Here is an 18402-nt window from a genome sequence, read left to right as displayed (position 1 = left end):
ATGCACTGACAAATAAATTATTTGGAGCCGGGAATTCAGTATAAAGTCTAACTGTAATGACAAAGGTTAAATTTGTAATTTAAGTCATGTAATACAGCAAACGAAGAAAACCCATAGTTTTATCAATAAATATTATTTATTTTCATCACACAGTGTGTAACAACTCATTTTGGCAAATTTGGCTGGCAAATAAAAGTAGAAAAGGTAATTTGATAAATTCTAACTAATTTCTGTTTAACTAACATTTTAACAAAATATCAAATATGTCCTAGCAGGCAAAAGTCATGTACAAATTCATTCACAAATTAACTGCAAATTAACTTTTGTTTTACACCTCTAAAGTCAAAACTAATGTGCACACATAAACACAAATGCAGCAGATGAACATAAGCAATGTGGCATGCAGTTAATGTCTCTTAAAGCAGCTCATAACCAAGTACATCACTGTAATGTAAAAAATATACTTATCGTGGTCTATGATGCAAGTCTATATGACTGTTAGACAATTATTCTGTATGAAGTCAAAACATACTTTCATTGTACAGCCACTATTATGCTATGATGAAAAATGTACAAAACATCAGGTACAGTTTTACTAGTATTGCTACACACTGGTTATTTTTGGTCATCTCATCCAGGATATTGTGATTCCTGTTGGCCGGTGAACTTTTACATAACTTTTACATAACACAATCGCTTCAAATACTGAAAAAAAACCTAAATAATCTTTGTTTCAAGTACAACAAATTTAAAATCAGTTATTATTTCATCATAACTCTATGTGCAAAACACAAAACAACACACTAACAATTTACCTGATCAAATTATTCAAGCAGTCATAAAACAATCTCTCTTCAAAAATGTGTACAAAACAGGGCTTCCAGTCTTTTCTGTGCATTAATGTAAAGATCGCAGACTGGGTGGTGGGATAAGAGCAGATGCTCCAGTGGTCATTTCCCTTAAGAAAGATCAAAGTGCTTGTGTGTACTGACTCTCTAGGAGGATCCATCTTCACTGAGGGGAGATGGATGAGGCAAGATAGTCCAGCGGCTGTGATTGCAGCTGTAGAACTCATGGATACTGTTAAGTCTGCAGAGCAGAGAGGCGTCGCTCAATACACTGCTTACCTGAAAACAACACAGAGATTAAAAAATTCAGATGCAAGATCACATAGGAAGTCCATTCATTCTAGCACTTTGATTCACTCTCTTGTAGTTCTGTGTCATAGTCCTGCCACGTACATTTATCTATGCTGTCAATGGCTTTCTGCTCTGTAATGATTCGGGATAGACCCTCCATCAGTAGAAGGGCTCTATGGTAGCGTTGGACTGATGCTGTGCCATAGTGGAACATCTCATCTAAAGCAGCAGTCTGTACCTGAATGTAATGAAAAACACACACATTAAGGCAAAGATAAAGATTCATACTGGACATGCACTGGACAGAATCTGATTTTGGAGTGAATATCAACATCTCCTGCTGTGAGGTGAGCTCACCATGTGCACAGTGTGGCTGTAGATGAGCTTCTCTGCTGTGAGTCCGTTGAAGCGGTCCATAAGCTTCTGTTTGTCAAGCAAGAAGGTCTGCAGCCGATCGTTGAGGGAGCGACAGTATGTTACACAGTTCTTGTATAACTCATTCAGCTTCCTGATCACTGCAGGGAAAGGAAATGCAGCATGCAAAGAAATTTTATTATTCTAATAAATATGAACTCACCCATGTCAGCTTCATCCCAGAATGCCTATTCTCATTCTGTTAGACTACCACAGCATAATTTATGCAATATTACTGCTTTAAACTTTTAGACTATAACATCCAAAAGCACTTGATTTTCCTGAAGGACAACAAACGACAAACATTTGATTTGAACATATGATAGATTTTTAAAGCCTACAAAAGGTGAGTGCTTGATCATCAAAACCAGTGGTCACAGGACTCACCTTGCTTGACTGTAGCAGAGGGAAGGAGTTGGCCTTGCTTGATATTTTCTTTAGCAGTGTGCAGTGCTGATGACAGAAACTCTTCAGCCTTCATGTACAACACTAACTGCTCTGCATAGCTGGAATATGCACATAAGAAAGGGAAGTTAGTTCCACGAATACTTGTGAAGCAAGAGAGCTACTGTACATGTTGAGGAAATGTAAAAAGCTTCATGCCTCTCACCTCCATTCTCTACTCAGAAGACTAATCTGATCTGTCACAAAGCTCTGCTCTAGAAAAGAAACATCAGGACTGCTGATGGTCTCCAGCCCCAAGTCTTTAGAAGAAGCCAATTCCATGACACAGTGGACAAAAGCCAAGGTGAAGCGCAGGTCGCTCAGGGCATCTGTATGAGCCTGCTGTGAAAAGAACCAACAAAATACTTTTAATACTGAAAATGTTCATCTGGAATCTGAATTTGTCTATTTCATGTTCATCTGCAGAAGAATGTTATGCCTATAACAACCTGGAGGATTCACCTCTCTGTATCATCATAGTATTTACGTGTACCTCCATCAGTGTGTCTTCAGCGAGTTCTGGAGGGTGAAAGATGAGACTAGTGTGTGGGGTAGCATCCATGGCTTCAGTCTCACTGTTTCTACGGCTTCCTCTCTGAAGAAGGCGACTGTTAAGAAGCCAGGTTGAGTTTATGTAGTTGGGGGAACCTGCATTTAAGACAAATACTGACTCTTAACAGCTGAAATCAAAAGAGAGCGGGGGCAACAGATGACACATTTTAGGAATACAATAACCAGGTGACTATTTATTATGTGTTTTATTATTATTTAGATCTTAAAAACATGCATCTATGCAATGGCCTGGCAAACCAGCGTACTGTAACTTAAAGTTCTCTTGTAATTAGAACACCTACCTGAGAACATCTTTGATACCATGGCATCAGGAGAAGTGTTTCCCTTGGATGGAGAACCCACAGTGAAGACTGCAAGAGGTGGGCTGTCTGAGAACTGAAAGCCTCTATTACCACCAGTAGGTGGAGCTGTAGGGACAAATAAGAAGAGTCTAAGTCAAATGGTTGAGGCCTCCTTGGAAAACGTAATCCAGTTGAACTGCAGCCCTGTAAATGCCATGGCCAGGGTCATTGCAGTGGGTACCTCAAAATAGGTGCTTTGTAACTACTGCAAACATAGAATAATACCTCACCTCACCTCCACAATTATGTGTGTGTTTATTTCACAATATGTCTTGATTTCATTATTACTCTAAAATTTTCCAGTACAGTGACAGTACCTGGACAGTAGAAAACAAACTATATTTGGCTATGAAACGTGTATCTATCTTTCCTAACCTTTCACTGCAAGTGTAACTACATAGTCTTAAATACCAACGAACAAAGATCTGCACCGGTACCTGTTGTATCCATGCTTTTCTCACAGTTAAGGCTCTCATCACTTCCCTCTTCAAAAAGGTGGGCACCAAAGGCCGCCTTCAGTAGCATGTCAGACAGCCTGCCTGTGCTCAGTGATCTGGAAATTCAATGCAGACACAGACACCACGTTCAGTAATTTATTCAATGGTATTCCTTCAACAATGTGTGCCATCTCTAGGTGCTAGATGACAGGTTTTCACAGGTTTTTTTGACTAGTCTAGATTATACATGGATTATTGACATAAATACGAAAAAAAGCCACATTCCATTTCATGCATTGCATGATTTTTCAAGATGTTATACTCTTAAATAACAATAACTGTTATACTCATAATAACGTTAATATTACAATGTTCTGACCTTTTAAAAGGACCCTTTTTGTTGGCAGATTTCCTGCTGTCGTTGTTCTGTGAAGCAGGAGATGGGCCAAGGGATTGTAGGTCTGGGACTGTCCTGGTTCGGTTCAGCTTTCTTGACTGAACCTGCTGTTGAAAAGCAAACAAAACTTCCAAAATCTGATATAATCACTAACATGGACACTGAACAATTTGATTCTACCGTGTGTGCTTGTAGTTACTGTATTATAATTCCTTGCCCAGATGACAAAATATTTATTTTTGTAATAACAGAATAATATTATTATAATACAGATGTTTTAGAAGCTGACCTTGGGGCCGGAGGTGTCCTGGATGTCAGGAGAGCCAGTGAGCTGCCCAGTCCTTGTGCTGAGTGGGAGAGTCTGCTCTGAAGTCTTTGGGGTAGTTCCCGCTAGAATACAGAGGATTAGAAATATTAAATCATTAGTAAAACCAGTGAATTAGGCCTGTTTATAACATCAGTGTTCACTGGAACACGCTTGCTCTTAATAACAGTATCACTAACACTGTATGAAACATTATTGGCCATACTCTCTGGGTGTTGTCAAAAGGCCTAAATAAAAGCAGATGAATCAGGCAGAGGGAAAGTGGGTACAGAGAAAATCAAATACCAACACTTCACCACAAAACAACTCTGGGAATGTACTGAACATGACATATTTCAGATGGCGGAATTGTTGTTAACACCCAAAATGGCCCTAGTGACCAGCAACAAGTAACACTGCACTGACAAATTCCCATGTAGTGTGTTAAGCTGTAGGAATGTGACCAATATAGTTGATGTAAAAGAACTCTGCTTAACAAACACTCCCTTGACAGGTAAAACAAAAGCCAATTAAGATGCCTACCTAGTGGGGAGCACTGTTGTGGCTCAGCTCCTCCAGTCGCAAGCTTTGGGGAGTTGAGGACAAATCCTGGACCTGGAGCTCTACAGCCCCCACACTTTGGGGAGCTTTCACTGCTGCTGCCTGCACAGCACAACGTGGCCCTGAACGACATGAAACATAGTTAGACAAAAGGCTGGAGAGAATAACAAAAGGTGGAGCGGGCACAAAGATAAGACAACTGAGAGGCTGGACATGCCTGGTAGAGCCATGCAGGCCAACAGGTTGCAGGTTCTGTTCCATACGCTGGTAGTTTTGGATCTGTGTTGGGACAGGAATGGGCACAGAGTGGTTGCAGCTGTGGCCAATGAATTCAGCAGGCTTGCTGCATGGATGAAAGAGGAAGCCAAGGAATTAAACACAGAGTCAGGAGCAGTTATATTTTGATGTTATAGTATTTTTGATGTTTTTTTTTTTTTTTAATCAGAGGAAAATTTAGTAAATTTGTTAATTTATTTACTAAATTGAAATTTAGTAAAAGTACACTCACATGTTCTCAAACCACCATTTGTCATACAATACATGAAATGGATATACTGTACATACTGTGGGATTTATGATCACACTCCACGTCACCATCTATCTTTGAACAGTTTTATCTTCAACCCACCAAAATCTGAACCTGCCTAACTCTCTCTTACCTAACAGGCTTGGAGGGAGAGTGTAGCAGGGGAGAAGGTGGAGGCGTCTTTCCTGCAGGTCCAGGACCTCTCTCAGCTACTAGTGAGCTCCTGGAGAGGGGGTAAAAAAAGATATTTGTTTTCTCTAGTAAATCTATGTGATATATCAGATATAATGGTGCATTATATTGTATATGAACTACAATAAAATACAATTATATAGTTCATTTACAAAAACCACACTGTTCAGCAATCACTGCGTAATACTGAAACACTGACACTGATATTGTGCTCCCCTAAGAGTGAGAGTTGAACTCTGGATCTTTGGTTTTGTTTTATTAATGTTTATTAAGTTAATTATGTTGAGGTTTACATAACCAGCCCATTGTATGGTTTGTGTGTAACTCACCCACTGTATATAAGGCAACTTTCAATTGGTGACCCAACATCCACTTCACATGTATACTCACCTACGAAACAGTAAAATAAAAAGAGTCAGACTTCAACAAATAAATAAGTGTGTAACAGGCTGATGTGAAGAAAACAAGCACAATAAAAAAGATAGAGATATCTATAGAGTGAGAATGAGGCTCAGAGGTCTTACTGGGAAACTGAGTCGGCACCATGACATAGTCCTCTGTGTACGATGAGGTGTTCCTACTGTCTTGATTGGCTATTTCTTTCAGCAGGAAGCCAGCAGTGTTTTGTGTCGGGGAGAACTCTGCTTTGGGCTGGAGTCGGTGCATCTCTCCATCGGAATGCTAAGAGAGTGTAAGACAAAGGACTGTTTGATCAAATTTATCTATGAGAAATTACAAGGACACAGATGCACTATGAGTATTTCTTTTACATTTATATTTCACATCTTTTACTGAGTGGTTTTTGTTCTGTCAGTCCACAAGAGTGAGTAATACATACTTGAGGTGAAGCCAGATGGGACGCTGAGGAGCTGCTGGAAGAACTACCCGAACCTAAACTGGGGTAGGAGAGCAGGGGAGCTGGAGAGCCTGTCAACAAAGATGAGCTTGTGTTAGGACCCTGGACCCTAGCACCTTTATTGATACATAGATAGATAGATACAGACACTAAAAGGAAACAGTACATACATTTCTTTGTGGATGAGCTGGTCTCCAGGAAAGGATGGTGGAAAAACTCATCTGCACAACATTTAGATGTATGAGAAACTTTTTTTAAAATCAAATTGTGAAAAGGGGTTCTGCATGTTAAAAGGCCACGGCTTACCAAAGCTGATCCGTTCTTTGTGGTTTCTCTGCAGCAGCCCCAGTAGTAGGTGTTTTAGGTTACTAGAAGTCTCCTTTGGGATGCTGGGAAAATAAAAAGGTGTCCTATTTAGATTAATTCTGGTTAATAACACTGCTATTAATATAAATGATGGAAAAATCAAAACATTGAAGAACACACTTATCCAAGATGTAGGAGAGGGATAAAATCCAGGAAAAGGGGGAAATCACTGAGTGGGTTAATGTCCACATCCAGCTTTATACAGTGTGACGTGAGTGAAGCCAACACGTTGACAGGACATGCTAATATTTTTAACTGGCTGCTTCAGAGTGTCCGCTGTGTTTGTATTTTGTTGCTGATACGTGTGGTATTAACAGAAATTATATTTAGGTCAGTTGTGTTTCATAAGCTCAGAGTGAGCTGTGAAATATGTGAATTTTTAATCTAATTTATGGCTTCAGTGCAAAACCTCAGGGCATCATGATACTCAGAGTCAGTACAGACTGTCAGTGCGTGTGTGTTTATGTCTGTGTTGAGCTATGTGGGTCATGTGGAAAATGATAGCTGTGCAGGCCACTAACTGGCAGCTAGGAGCAAGTTATATATAGAATGACAAGAAAACAACAAACCATTCCTCCCCATACACAAACAGGACCTGACTTATCACCCGGCTTTATCACTGCAAAAGATAAGCATGGCTATGAGCCATACACAAGCTGGCAAAGTACACCATGAAAACAGTGGGCAAACAGTCCATTAATCCCTTTGAACACTTTCCATATCCAACTCCCAAACATCAGACATTCAGTATTGAAATGACAGCAAAAAGCCAAGAGAGCTGAATGTAATGGAATCTGTATTAGCTAACATCAAGGCAGAGACAAAGAGTTTCACATTACAACACCTCATATAGGGAAATACATCACAGACAGGACACGACATTTAGCATTATACATTTGTTGCTTTTGCAAACATCAATTGGATGAGAGTGGCTGATCGAGAATGTTCTAGATGATCGGTCCCGTCAGGTGTCTGTATCAGTTTCTTCCACATTGGGCACTATTTTTAGTAATGGTATGCAACTTGTGGATTGATTCAGCGCTAATTATATATGTGTGCGCATGTGTCTGTGTGGGCTTGCATGTGTTTTGTAAACTGCCCACATGCACAGTGATCATCATTCACATGCACACAAACTCAAGTGCAAGCACAGGGCGGGTTAATGTCAGTCATTCATCAGAAAACTGAGCGCAGAGAAGACAAGATCTCCTTGTAATGCCTGTTTACACCTCTCTCCTATCAACTTCCTGTGCGTATTATGTATGTACGACACGTATGCGTGTTGGCGGGAAGTCGTCCAGAGGTGCACTAACCTGGGTAACAGGGTCCTGTTGCTTTCATAAAAGAGACGGAGCTCCTGTGGTGTGCTGGCCTAAACACAAACACACATAACACATATGTTAAACTAAAAAATGACCATTCACATGCACATGTAAACACACGCAAATCAAAGCACCTGCACCTTTACAAACAAGCATTTGAATAAGCGATGGTGAAATGTTTGGTTATTTACTTCCCTTCATCAGTACAAGTATAAAAAAAAAAAAACAGTTGTGCCAAAGTGCATATAATCCAAACAGAAACAATATGTGTCTGTTTCATGATCCCCCTCAGGACAAAGTGGAATGCTGTGAGATGCCAGCTAAGTAAACATCATCAACATCATGAACATCGGCTAACTTCACACTGACCCTTGGACTTATCTGAACTCACTGACCTGCCTGGCAGAAATAGATGTCAATCTTCCCTCTCATTCTCATGGAAAATGCTTTCAAGGAAACTGCAACATAAATAACCTCAATAGGTACAAAAGTTCAAACAACAGAATGTTTGTTCTTCTTTATCTCCTGATACATGGGAAATTTTTAACCTTTCAGTGTTAAAAAAAAAAAAAAAAAAGGACCAAAGAAGAAGAAAAAACATGAGCCTGTGTCTATACATAAATCACAGTTGAGGCAATCTGCAATAACAGTTCAACAGTTTCATCTGAGCAGCCACGTGAACAGTAGAAAGTAATACCACGCGTTGTGTAACAATATTTACTCAGGGTTCAGAGAAATGGCTCGCAGCCACTTCCGCGTTCAGCGTTCCAATCTGTAAACAAGCCTCTTTCCTAACAAGTGGTCAGTCTGTTCCAGCATTTTCCAACTAACAACACTGGATATCAGGGAGAGTGTCACCCAGCAGGCAGCTGGTTTTTAATGGTTGGGGACCATGTTGTCTCTCCGTGTTGTGAAAGGGATGTATCATGTCCAGTTTTGTGTTGACAATAAAGAGTCGGCACTAAAGCACAACTTAATAAGTGTCTGTAATTATTTAAGGAACAGTTGTTGGCAAATTCCTAATTCTATTGACCCAAACACCTAAAAAGAGTGACGTTACAATTTTTTTGTGTCTGCAGGTATGTGTGCTTTTATGAGCCACTTACGTGAAATGGTGCCTTCCCAGTCAGACACTGGTACAAAATGGTGCCTATGCTCCACAGATCAGCCTTGGCATCATAGTTCTGGGACATGATTACCTCTGGAGCCTGTGTCCAGACAAACACAGCTTACAGATTAGAGACATGGTGACATTACACTTTGTTGGACCAGGAAATCAGAGTAAGAGACCTTTAATACTCACCATGTACATGGGAGAGCCACACAGCGTGGCTGCCATGGTGTTTGTCTGGAGATGACGTGCAAACCCAAAGTCAGCTGGAGGGTGAGAGAAATAAGGTGAGGGATGTGTCGTAGTGTTTGTGTATGTGCATTATACATTTCCACAGACATTCAGGTCTTCTAATACTCTGTTTGTTGAAGTCATTACCTATCTTAATGCAGGTATTGATGGACGTGGACTTGCGCCCCTCTGGGTGGCAGAGCAAGATGTTCTGGGGTTTGAGGTCTCTGTGGAGGATGCCTTTGCTCTGCAGGACCTTCATGGCCTGAGCAATCTGCTGTAGGAACACACGGATGGTGTCCTCACTTAATGTGCCCTTTGCTGTGGAGCAGATACATGAGATGATACAGGAGGAAGTCAGCATAGCAGTATGTGGGTGGTTTATCATATTACATGGTGTGTAGATGTGAAGAGGTGAAGGAAGGTGTGAAAAACACACTGTCAGCATTCATCTGTATGTTGTCCTCACTTCAGTACCTTTCTGTTGGAGGCAGCTTATCATGGTAATAATCAATTTTATTATTATTATTATTATTATTGTTATATTACTGGTACTATTTTTAACAAATGATTAAGTCACAATATTTTCTGGCACCAAATTCTCAAGTGTGAATATTTTTGGCCTTTTATAGTTTCCTATGATATCAAGCTACATAATTTTGAATTTTGACCTGTTGGTCAGGCAAAACAATCTGAGCATGTCAGCTTGGGCTTGAAATTGTAATTTTGGAAAATTTTACCATTTTCTGGGCCAAATAATTAATTGGGAAAATAATCTACAGATAAATGACAGTAAATATATTTGTTAGTTGCTGCCCTTCATCTTACTTGAAAACTCATTCCACTTTGTTTGCTCTCACAGTCTCTCCAGAAACTCCAATATGATGTAAGGTGGAGCTGATCACATCAGTGTCACTGCTATCAAACTTCACGGAAGAGAATTTTGTTTATGATAAGGCTTCATTTGGAAATTAATGTTAATTCTGTCTGACCCCCCCTCCCCCCTTGTGGGACATCCTGTATTTCTAGCTGCAGTGTTTTTCCACCGAAGCACAGGGGATAAGTGAGTGACAGATGGGTGAGGTCATGTGGGTGCTCCGTGAACCTTGCCAAGTGTGACTGAGTGTTGTGCTGCAAATAGCTGGATGTGCCTTCTTGGCAAGGACACAGAATGGGCCAGTCTACAAAACAAGAGACGCTGGCATGATGGCAGAATTAGAGCATCTCTCTACATCAGCATTTAAATAGACACATCGACACCGCCAACATATATTTAGCTTGATAAAATTCAATTCCATATCCTCAGTCGTGTCATCGTGTTTGTCAGAGCGTTTGAAACTCAAGGCGGGGTAAAATTTCAGTGTGACAGTCAAGTGAGAAACGTACCACGTGAGAATTTAAACATGATGAGAGCACAAAGTTCACCAAAAGCCAGTGACATCCATGGTAAAAGCTGGGGGTAATTTTTGCCACTTACTTTCCACTGGTTTCTACATTATTTACAGGAAAAACAAAAAAAACTTGATCACAAGTCAAGATGGGGGGCTTTAATTTTATCTGGGTTAAGTACTTGGCAGCATTAGTGATAATTTACCCACTGAAATGTTGGAACCTTAAACCTGAATTCTGTCAGTGTACTGGCAAAATCCTATTATTCCTTCAAAAAAAACTGAAAAAAAAAAAGCTTAGCCAAGCCTCTTATAGCCACACTGACCCACCGGTACAATAAGCTGCTCCAAACATGTTTACAGCTAACAAACAGTGAGGCTGACACCCTCTTGCAACAGTGAGGAGGGGTGTCAATGTCTTCCTTTATGCTTTGACCACAGGTGACATGGAAAACTCAACTGTAGTGAGTTGTGAGCTATTTTAAGCTCTGTGTGATGTAGTGAACTTACAGTGAAGGTACTCTGCCAGGTCGCCGCCATTGCAGTACTGAAAAGACAAGACAAACAAGCCTTAATAGAAGCTGTGACAATGCCGCCTTATGAGTGAATGTGATTTGCATCTCTGCATGAAAACAGACCAGTCATTACCCATTCGAACACAACTCACCTCCATGACAAGATACACGCACCCTCCCATTTCCTGTTGACAAGATAAAATGCAAATTATCATTGGAACAGTAAGTGAAATACACTAATGCTAAGAATCAGATTTAAAGTGATCGTTAAACTGATTTAATGAATAGTAATAGATCCATCACGTTTATTTCATGAAGAGAGACATGGGGAGTTATGACTTCTAACAACAATAAATCAGTGTTTTAGCAGCTGTGCCCCGGGTTACACAACAAGTGACACAAGTTTGTTTCTTAGATTGAGCTGACTCTGGTTTGGCTCGTCATCAGCGGTGCGTCGAGAAATTCTGGGCCCTCTGACAGCAGCAAACTCAGGGCCCTGAAACTGTACACTGTCATGATCCCTGTCCAGCTTGGGCCCCCCTAAATCACCCAGAATCCCTCCCTAATTTGGCGCCATTGGTGTGTCACCATTGGAAAAAGTTACAGAGCAGGGAGGTGAGATGGGGTGGGGTGGGGTGAGAGGGTGAGAAGTTTAGGGTGTCAGTCTCACCTGACTAGAATGGAAAGTGGGGGGAGCAAGTTGAATCTTGTTTGTCTTTTACATCACCAAGTTAAAACTAGTAAGTTCTGTGTATTGGGGTGAAACTTAAGTCCAAACCTGTTTACCACTTCTACTATTGTAAGAAAACACCCTATGGTTATCATGGTGTAATAAGTATCACTGTAACAGATAAAAGAGAGCACATGTTGTTCAGATACCAGGTGAATTAACACATTACTGTCTCAACCTTAAGTCATTATCCTTGCAAGTTGTTTGCGTGCCTGCTGGGAGACGACACTCTGTTTTATAAGCCATTGTTTAACCTGCTACACCCTGCCATCTGTCAGAAACAGTGATCCCATGTCCGGCTGCCTGGCAGGTGTCAGTAAAGAGAAGAAGAAAGCACACACACACACAGACACACTAATGTGTCCTGAGTGGTATGTGACCTGTTTTAAAGTTTGAGGATATTTATATATTTTATGGGATACTGTAAAACACCCTCCAAAAGAATCAATATCATGTTCACATTTAGGACAAAATACCAAATGATTAAACTTCAGTTATTTGCCCAATTCTAACTCTTTTAGAATAATAATAAACAGAATAATTCACCAAACATAAACTACAGCTCCAGTTACGGTCACTGAGGCAAGCTAGCTCTGAGAAAAACTACAATATCCGACAGCCATATCTGCACCACATGAGCAAATGACGTTCAGCATTTCGGCATCATGTCAACATTTGCAACATGTGGCTGCAATGTCTGCAGAACTGCATGTGTATTTCTGTGGTGTGACTGAGGATGATGATGAGGTGTGTGAGAGGAGAGAGGGTCACAAGAGAAGGCCGACCACTCTTACCTGATAGTCGAGTAGTCTAACAATGTTTTCATGTTTGAGTTCCTAAAGGAGGTGCGAAAAGCATTTTAGTTCAAGGTACACAGAGACACTGACACAGAATGTATGGCCATATTAAAAAAAGTCATACTACCTTAAGTATTTTGATTTCTTTACCAAGCAGAGACTGTGATTTGGCTAGGTTTTTCTTGTTGATGCACTTCACAGCAACCTCCCAGTCACGCCTCTGAAATAAAAAAGAGAAAAAGGTTTACATTCAGCATATCAACAATGAGCAGAGAAATCCAAATTAGTCTCAGATATAAAGGTTACCTCTTTATGTCTGCCTTTGAACACAACAGCAAAGGCACCGTGGCCAATCAGGTCTTTCCGGTTGAACTCAAACTTCCCAACGGACTCCATGGAGAATAATAATAATAATGTAATGTAATAAATAAACACGCGTTAAAGTATCCGAGCAGACTCAGGAGGCTGATTTTCCAGCTGAAACAGACGTACAGTCCCACGACACGTCCCTCATGCCGGTAAATCCCATTTCATTGATTAAAAAATACTGTCTTCGCACGTGACAAGATTTGTAACCGAAGAAAACATCGATGGCAACATTACGAAGTTTCTGTCAACACAAGAAAGTTTAAACAAAGGTGCGCAGGAAAAAAATGTGTGTAAACAAAGTGTTAGCGACCCGCTGTGCTTATTTAACGACTCAGAATTAGTTCCTGACGCTTTTCAGTAAGTGGTAGAGGTTGAAAAGTTACAGTAGTCCTGTTAAACGCTGTTTACATTCAGAAACTGAGCTCAGATATTGCTGTCATCCTCACCTTTCTACCCATCTGCTCGAGTTATTCATATCTCACGGCGAGCATGCGCAAACAAACGGACATTAGTTTCATGATGGCGCCTTCAGGGACACCTCGTAAACTCATAATTCCATGTCTTAATTTGGCTCAGGGTTGTTTTTAAATTCCAGGTAAAGAAACCCCCATTTTCTAAAAGTGGTGTTATGGTGGTGGTGATGTTTTTATTTTGGCGTCCAGACTCACAGCGAATTTTTTGTGCTCTCGGAAATCTGATCCTTATTATATTTTCACTGGTGAAAAATGTAGACAGCATGTACAAATACTCAAACTCACAAAAACCGAGCTCACGGAAATATTCAAAAAATACCATATGCAAAAACATACACATACAAAAATACAATCACGTTTAGCCTCAATGAGTGAGGGAAAATCCATCTTTCCTCCAGCACCTTAACATAACCATGAAGATTATTTGCCTCAAGGCCCAGTTGGAGTTCCTTGAGAAAAACAGAATGAATAGCTTTCATTCAGTCTCAGGTAGCCAATCCAAAGAGGCCTTCAGGAGAGGACACCTTCAAAGGAAGTGTTTGTCCCCTGAGGATTTCTGTAGGCTCTTAAGGCCCAGTGCTCTGAACAGACACAATGCATTTTAGGCATTTATGGCTGGGGCCTACAGTCTCATAATCCATTAATACCTAAACGTAACAGACACAAAAGGATTATCCACACCTGGTGTTGTTTAAATCCAATCCAGTATTGCTGTGTGTATAACGCAGGGTCTCCATATATTGGCCACCCTGACAGTAACTTTCCCGTTTTTGTATTCTGCGTAGTCATCCTCACCAAAAATGGATTAGTAATAATATAATTCACAGGTACACACACAATTATCCACCAAATAGTGTAAATCATACCAACAAATACAAAACTGTAGCTCATAATAATAAAAATCATATAAAGACAACACAGATTTCTTGTCATAAACATTTTTAATAAAGATAACTGGAAACACAAACCATAGTACCATAAGACAACAATCATTGAAGGCCATATACAAGCTCAGAAATACTAAATTATTTAACTTTAAAAGTGAGCGCAGAGTGACTTACAGTAAATCCTGTTTTAGGAAAAATAATGTTGGTACAGTGTCGGATCAATGACATTTTAAAACAAGCCATCTCCCTCCATTCTCACAGTATGTTAAGAAAAAAAAAGCAACAACCTTATCAGGTCCCTCTGTTGTAGAACATATTTCATATTTTTTTTGTACAAAAAAATGTAAAAGAAATTAGCAACAGAAATAGCTAAAGACACCATGAAACTTCACAGAATTGTGTCCGAAACACAACCAGTATTCACTATTCCTCAAAAAGCATAACATACCGCAGCTTACTAAGATGTGAGGTACTGCAAATATACCAGTCAGTTCGTTTCAGGAGAGAACACACAGAATTTAACATGAGGACATACTGATTGTTGAGCTGTGACGCTTTGCAGGAGACCTGATAAAGAACTCAGAATCACAAAATAAATAAATACATTATATCAGAATTACTTAGGGTTTAATTCACTGCTACTTCATCCACTGTTATTGAAAGAGTTATTGTGTTGCTCTGTCCCCAAAATTGGATTAAAGCTGTATGAATCAGGTCAGTCTTAGAGTTCACCCAGGTAAAAATAGCACTTTGTCCTTAGTGCTGATGAATACTGTTAACAGCCCGTGAAGCCATTACGTCATTGTTTTTAAGGAATAAATCGATTTTATTTATCTACACTATATTTAAGGAAAATATGCTTCTTTCCTTGGTCTTTTTCTATCCAAGGTTATGTATTTGTACCCAACCATACCCTGAAAATACTTGCCATCATTTGAAATTTTAGTATGTTCCATTTTCTGCAGGTAAATTAAATCAGAAGTAATTGAACTATTTTACTGTGTCAGACAAATTGCATGAAAAAAAGACATATCACTGTGATTTAAAGGGATAGTTTGACATTTTAGAAGATAAACTTATTTGCTTTCCTGACAAGAGTTAGATGAAGAGATCACCACTCGTCATCATCAGGTTACGTGAGTTGAGTTTAGCACAAACTCTGGAAAGTGGGAAACAGCTAGTCTGGCACAAAGCTGTGAAACCACAATATGTTGTTTTTACACTTTGTTTTTTGCACAGATTAAACAAAGGTAATATTACATGTTGATTACTGAGCTTTAGAGGAGCTAGTAGGTAGGATTTTGCAACCTACTGACAGTGCCAGGCCAGCTGTTTCCACTCTTTGTGTTAAACTAAGTGAACAAGCTGTTGGCAGTAGCTTCACATTCACCACACAGATATGACAAGTGGTATCAATCTTCCCATGTAACTGTTATGTGAGAGAGCGAGTTAGTTTTCTAATTGAACTATTCCCTTAAAGAAACTCTGGCCAACCAGTAAATCAACTGCAACATACAGATGAACCAGGCAAGTCGAGACGCTCCATTACCACAGAGCATCATTTGTCAGACCCTAACCTACATTTATGGACCTTAAGACCTTCTATCACTTCACTGACCTTCTCCTCAGAAATCCCTGCTCTGGATTTTGGGAACACAAGATGTTTTGTATGAGACAATAATAGGGCACAGTCCTTAGAGTCTGTTTGTCTTTAAATGTGAAGGTATTATTCAGCTACACAACACCTCACTGGTATCACTTTCTCTGGAGCGGGTGAGCATCCAAATTATTACATAACATAGTGGGAGAATACTCTGGCCAGTGTTTGTCGTTCTACACTATTGAGCTTCAGACCGCTCTCCTGCCACAGACAGAGACGGCGATCTGTGGTTCTACACGGCGGAGAGGTCGATCCGATTGGCTGAGTTGGTGCTTTTGTCCCATGTGTTCATCTTGGTGGGAGTCACGCCCTCCTTGTTTCCGTTCATCTAGATTAGAAGATGGGAAGGAGAGAGTTAGACCCAGGCAGTCAATAGGAGAACAGGAGGAGAACAGATCTTTTTCTTACAACAACACTCACAATGTCAGAGTTGAAGGGCTTCACATTGATGTTTCGGATGGAGCTGCTGGTGAGAGACCACACCTTGGTTTTGTGTTTGAAAGCGGCTCTGACCTATAGAAAGAAGTAAAGCCATAACAGACAATGGTGACAAACGCCACTCCACGTTTGAGCCAGTGTTTATTATTAACACACACACACTATTCAACATATCTCTAGCACCATACCTCAGAGTTGAGAAGACAGTGAAATAAGAAAACAAAGAACCCCTAAAGGAAAGGAAAAGTGTACATTTTAGGAGAAAATCAAATCAACAAGTGACTGCCAGCAGTTTCAAAAAGAAGTGATCCTGTAATGAAGATACTTACTTGTAATGAGTTGAACACAGCAAAGATATAGAGGAACGGCAATGAGTGTGTATTGACAGCAAGAACGCCAAATATCCAGGAAATGCCGAGTATAGGCAGAAGCACAGCTACTGCCTTTGCAGTCAGCCTTAAAACAGAGAAAGAGACAACCATGTTTTGTTATTAGCTTTTAATGAAAGGACAAAAATTAATAATTAAAAGAGTATTTGTCCAATCATGAAGACAAATTAACTCACTTGACTGCATTGGCATCTCCATGAACCTTGTAATTCTCTCCGCTGATTCGGGATATGATCCGGGTCACAGATATCAGAATGCCTATGTTCACCTGGAAATCAGAAAGAAGGTTAAATCCATTTATCCCACAGGCACAGGAGATATGACTTTTCTGCATTTCTTCCATGAGTAGAATTAAAACTCACAGTGAATACAGATTAAATTAAATTTAGGCGCTGAATGGGGAACTATAAAAAAGGACAAATGCTCATTTTTGCAAATTCCTCACCACAATGACAAACAGAGCCGGTGCCACAAACGCCCAGATGGCTCCATTCTTCATTGACAGCCAACAGCTGAGAAAGCAAAGAGTAAGAGTAAAAAAAAAAAAAAAAAAATCACATTATGGTCCCTTCCAAGTAAAAATGCAGTAACGCTGTAATGTAAATATAGAATGACATAGGTTGTAAATGTTAACCTAAAGGCATTTGAATAACATTAACAACACAGTTGTTTCCAATTTATTTCCATGTGATGCCATTCTTATGCAACTTCACCAAGTTTTGATGGAATAAAAATAATTTCTATGATCTTTTTTTCATGAAGTGCAGGTCATACTTACTTGTCAACCTCACCATAACTGCCCAGAGCTGATGTCATGGACACGACGCATATTACCAATGGAGAGCCTGACGATACACAAAGAAAACAAATGCACGTTACACATTCACTAATGTCACATACTGTAGTTCTCATGACTGGATTTACCTGCTGAGGGGCCCTGGGGCAAAAATGTGATGCTGGGTCCTGTTCACCTCCTACTTCTACACTCTTTGCACTGTGTATATACCCTGTTGTGTTCAAGTACAGTGCCTCAATTTGCTGTGATTTTTAGTTTAAGATACGATGATTGCAGTGTGGCTGGTTTGATTCTGGTAGGGGAATTTGTTGCATGTAATTTCTGAGTGTATTCTGAGTGTATTCTCGAGGCCGGACAAAAAACTGAAACTGCGTTTCACTTCTCATAAAACATTAACAAAACTATTTTTTAGAAAGTATTTCAAATCCTGCTTTGTTTACATCCATGTTTGCTTCTTCATGTCTTCTTCTTCCTTGCCTTTGTGGGCACTTTGTTAATGTTTTTCCAGTGCATCACCCCCACTAATAACTGATCAGTGGTGATCAGCAGAAATGTTTAAAAACAACAGCAGGAATGTGCGTTGCGTTGCCCACACGCTCTCGCATGTGGACAGTACAAACATGTGAACCCACTCATTGACAAAACATTGCTCCACATTGCTACCCGTGGTGCTACCCCACAGGGTACGTTTAATCAAATTTAATGAAGTCACACACTAAACCTGAGGATTTTAGATCCTTGTGGAC

The 18402-nt window shown here is 40.0% G+C and overlaps 2 protein-coding genes across 3 annotated transcripts in view; both read right to left on the bottom strand.

The window, feature by feature from the left end:
• Positions 1 to 124: 124 nt before the first annotated feature.
• On the bottom strand, positions 125 to 13463 carry ulk1a (unc-51 like autophagy activating kinase 1a). Of its 2 annotated transcripts, none has more exons than XM_041043040.1 (27): positions 12951 to 13463; positions 12772 to 12864; positions 12642 to 12683; positions 11270 to 11302; positions 11113 to 11149; positions 9362 to 9535; positions 9176 to 9249; positions 8979 to 9080; positions 7864 to 7922; positions 6491 to 6573; positions 6355 to 6405; positions 6167 to 6255; positions 5853 to 6009; positions 5658 to 5718; positions 5270 to 5359; positions 4828 to 4953; positions 4593 to 4732; positions 4035 to 4135; positions 3728 to 3852; positions 3349 to 3464; positions 2852 to 2977; positions 2491 to 2645; positions 2164 to 2339; positions 1941 to 2059; positions 1497 to 1654; positions 1242 to 1377; positions 125 to 1127 (listed from the first exon to the last, which is right to left on the bottom strand). In XM_041043040.1, the coding sequence occupies exons 1-27, from the start codon at positions 13038 to 13040 to the stop codon at positions 1084 to 1086; spliced, it is 2757 nt and encodes a 918-aa protein (XP_040898974.1). In that variant the 5' UTR covers positions 13041 to 13463; the 3' UTR covers positions 125 to 1083. The 2 variants fall into 2 exon arrangements, with proteins under 2 accessions (XP_040898974.1, XP_040898975.1); XM_041043041.1 differs by having other exon boundaries at positions 3728 to 3849.
• Positions 13464 to 14408: 945 nt separating this feature from the next.
• The window catches only part of adgrd1 (adhesion G protein-coupled receptor D1), a 28068-nt gene continuing 24074 nt past the window's right edge, over positions 14409 to 18402 (bottom strand). The window contains exons 19-25 of the mRNA XM_041041902.1: positions 17639 to 17705; positions 17306 to 17372; positions 17037 to 17128; positions 16801 to 16927; positions 16660 to 16701; positions 16454 to 16546; positions 14409 to 16361 (exon numbers count right to left, since the gene is read on the bottom strand). Of these exons, the coding sequence (XP_040897836.1) occupies positions 16266 to 16361; positions 16454 to 16546; positions 16660 to 16701; positions 16801 to 16927; positions 17037 to 17128; positions 17306 to 17372; positions 17639 to 17705 (584 nt within the window). The 3' untranslated portion in view covers positions 14409 to 16265. The remainder of the gene's footprint in view (positions 16362 to 16453; positions 16547 to 16659; positions 16702 to 16800; positions 16928 to 17036; positions 17129 to 17305; positions 17373 to 17638; positions 17706 to 18402) is intronic.

The sequence above is a fragment of the Toxotes jaculatrix genome, chromosome 7, assembly GCF_017976425.1.
Source record: "Toxotes jaculatrix isolate fToxJac2 chromosome 7, fToxJac2.pri, whole genome shotgun sequence".
Lineage (NCBI taxonomy): Eukaryota > Metazoa > Chordata > Actinopteri > Toxotidae > Toxotes > Toxotes jaculatrix.
The sequence above is the reverse complement of the archived record's forward strand: the minus strand, read 5'-3'. Positions and strand labels throughout refer to the sequence as shown.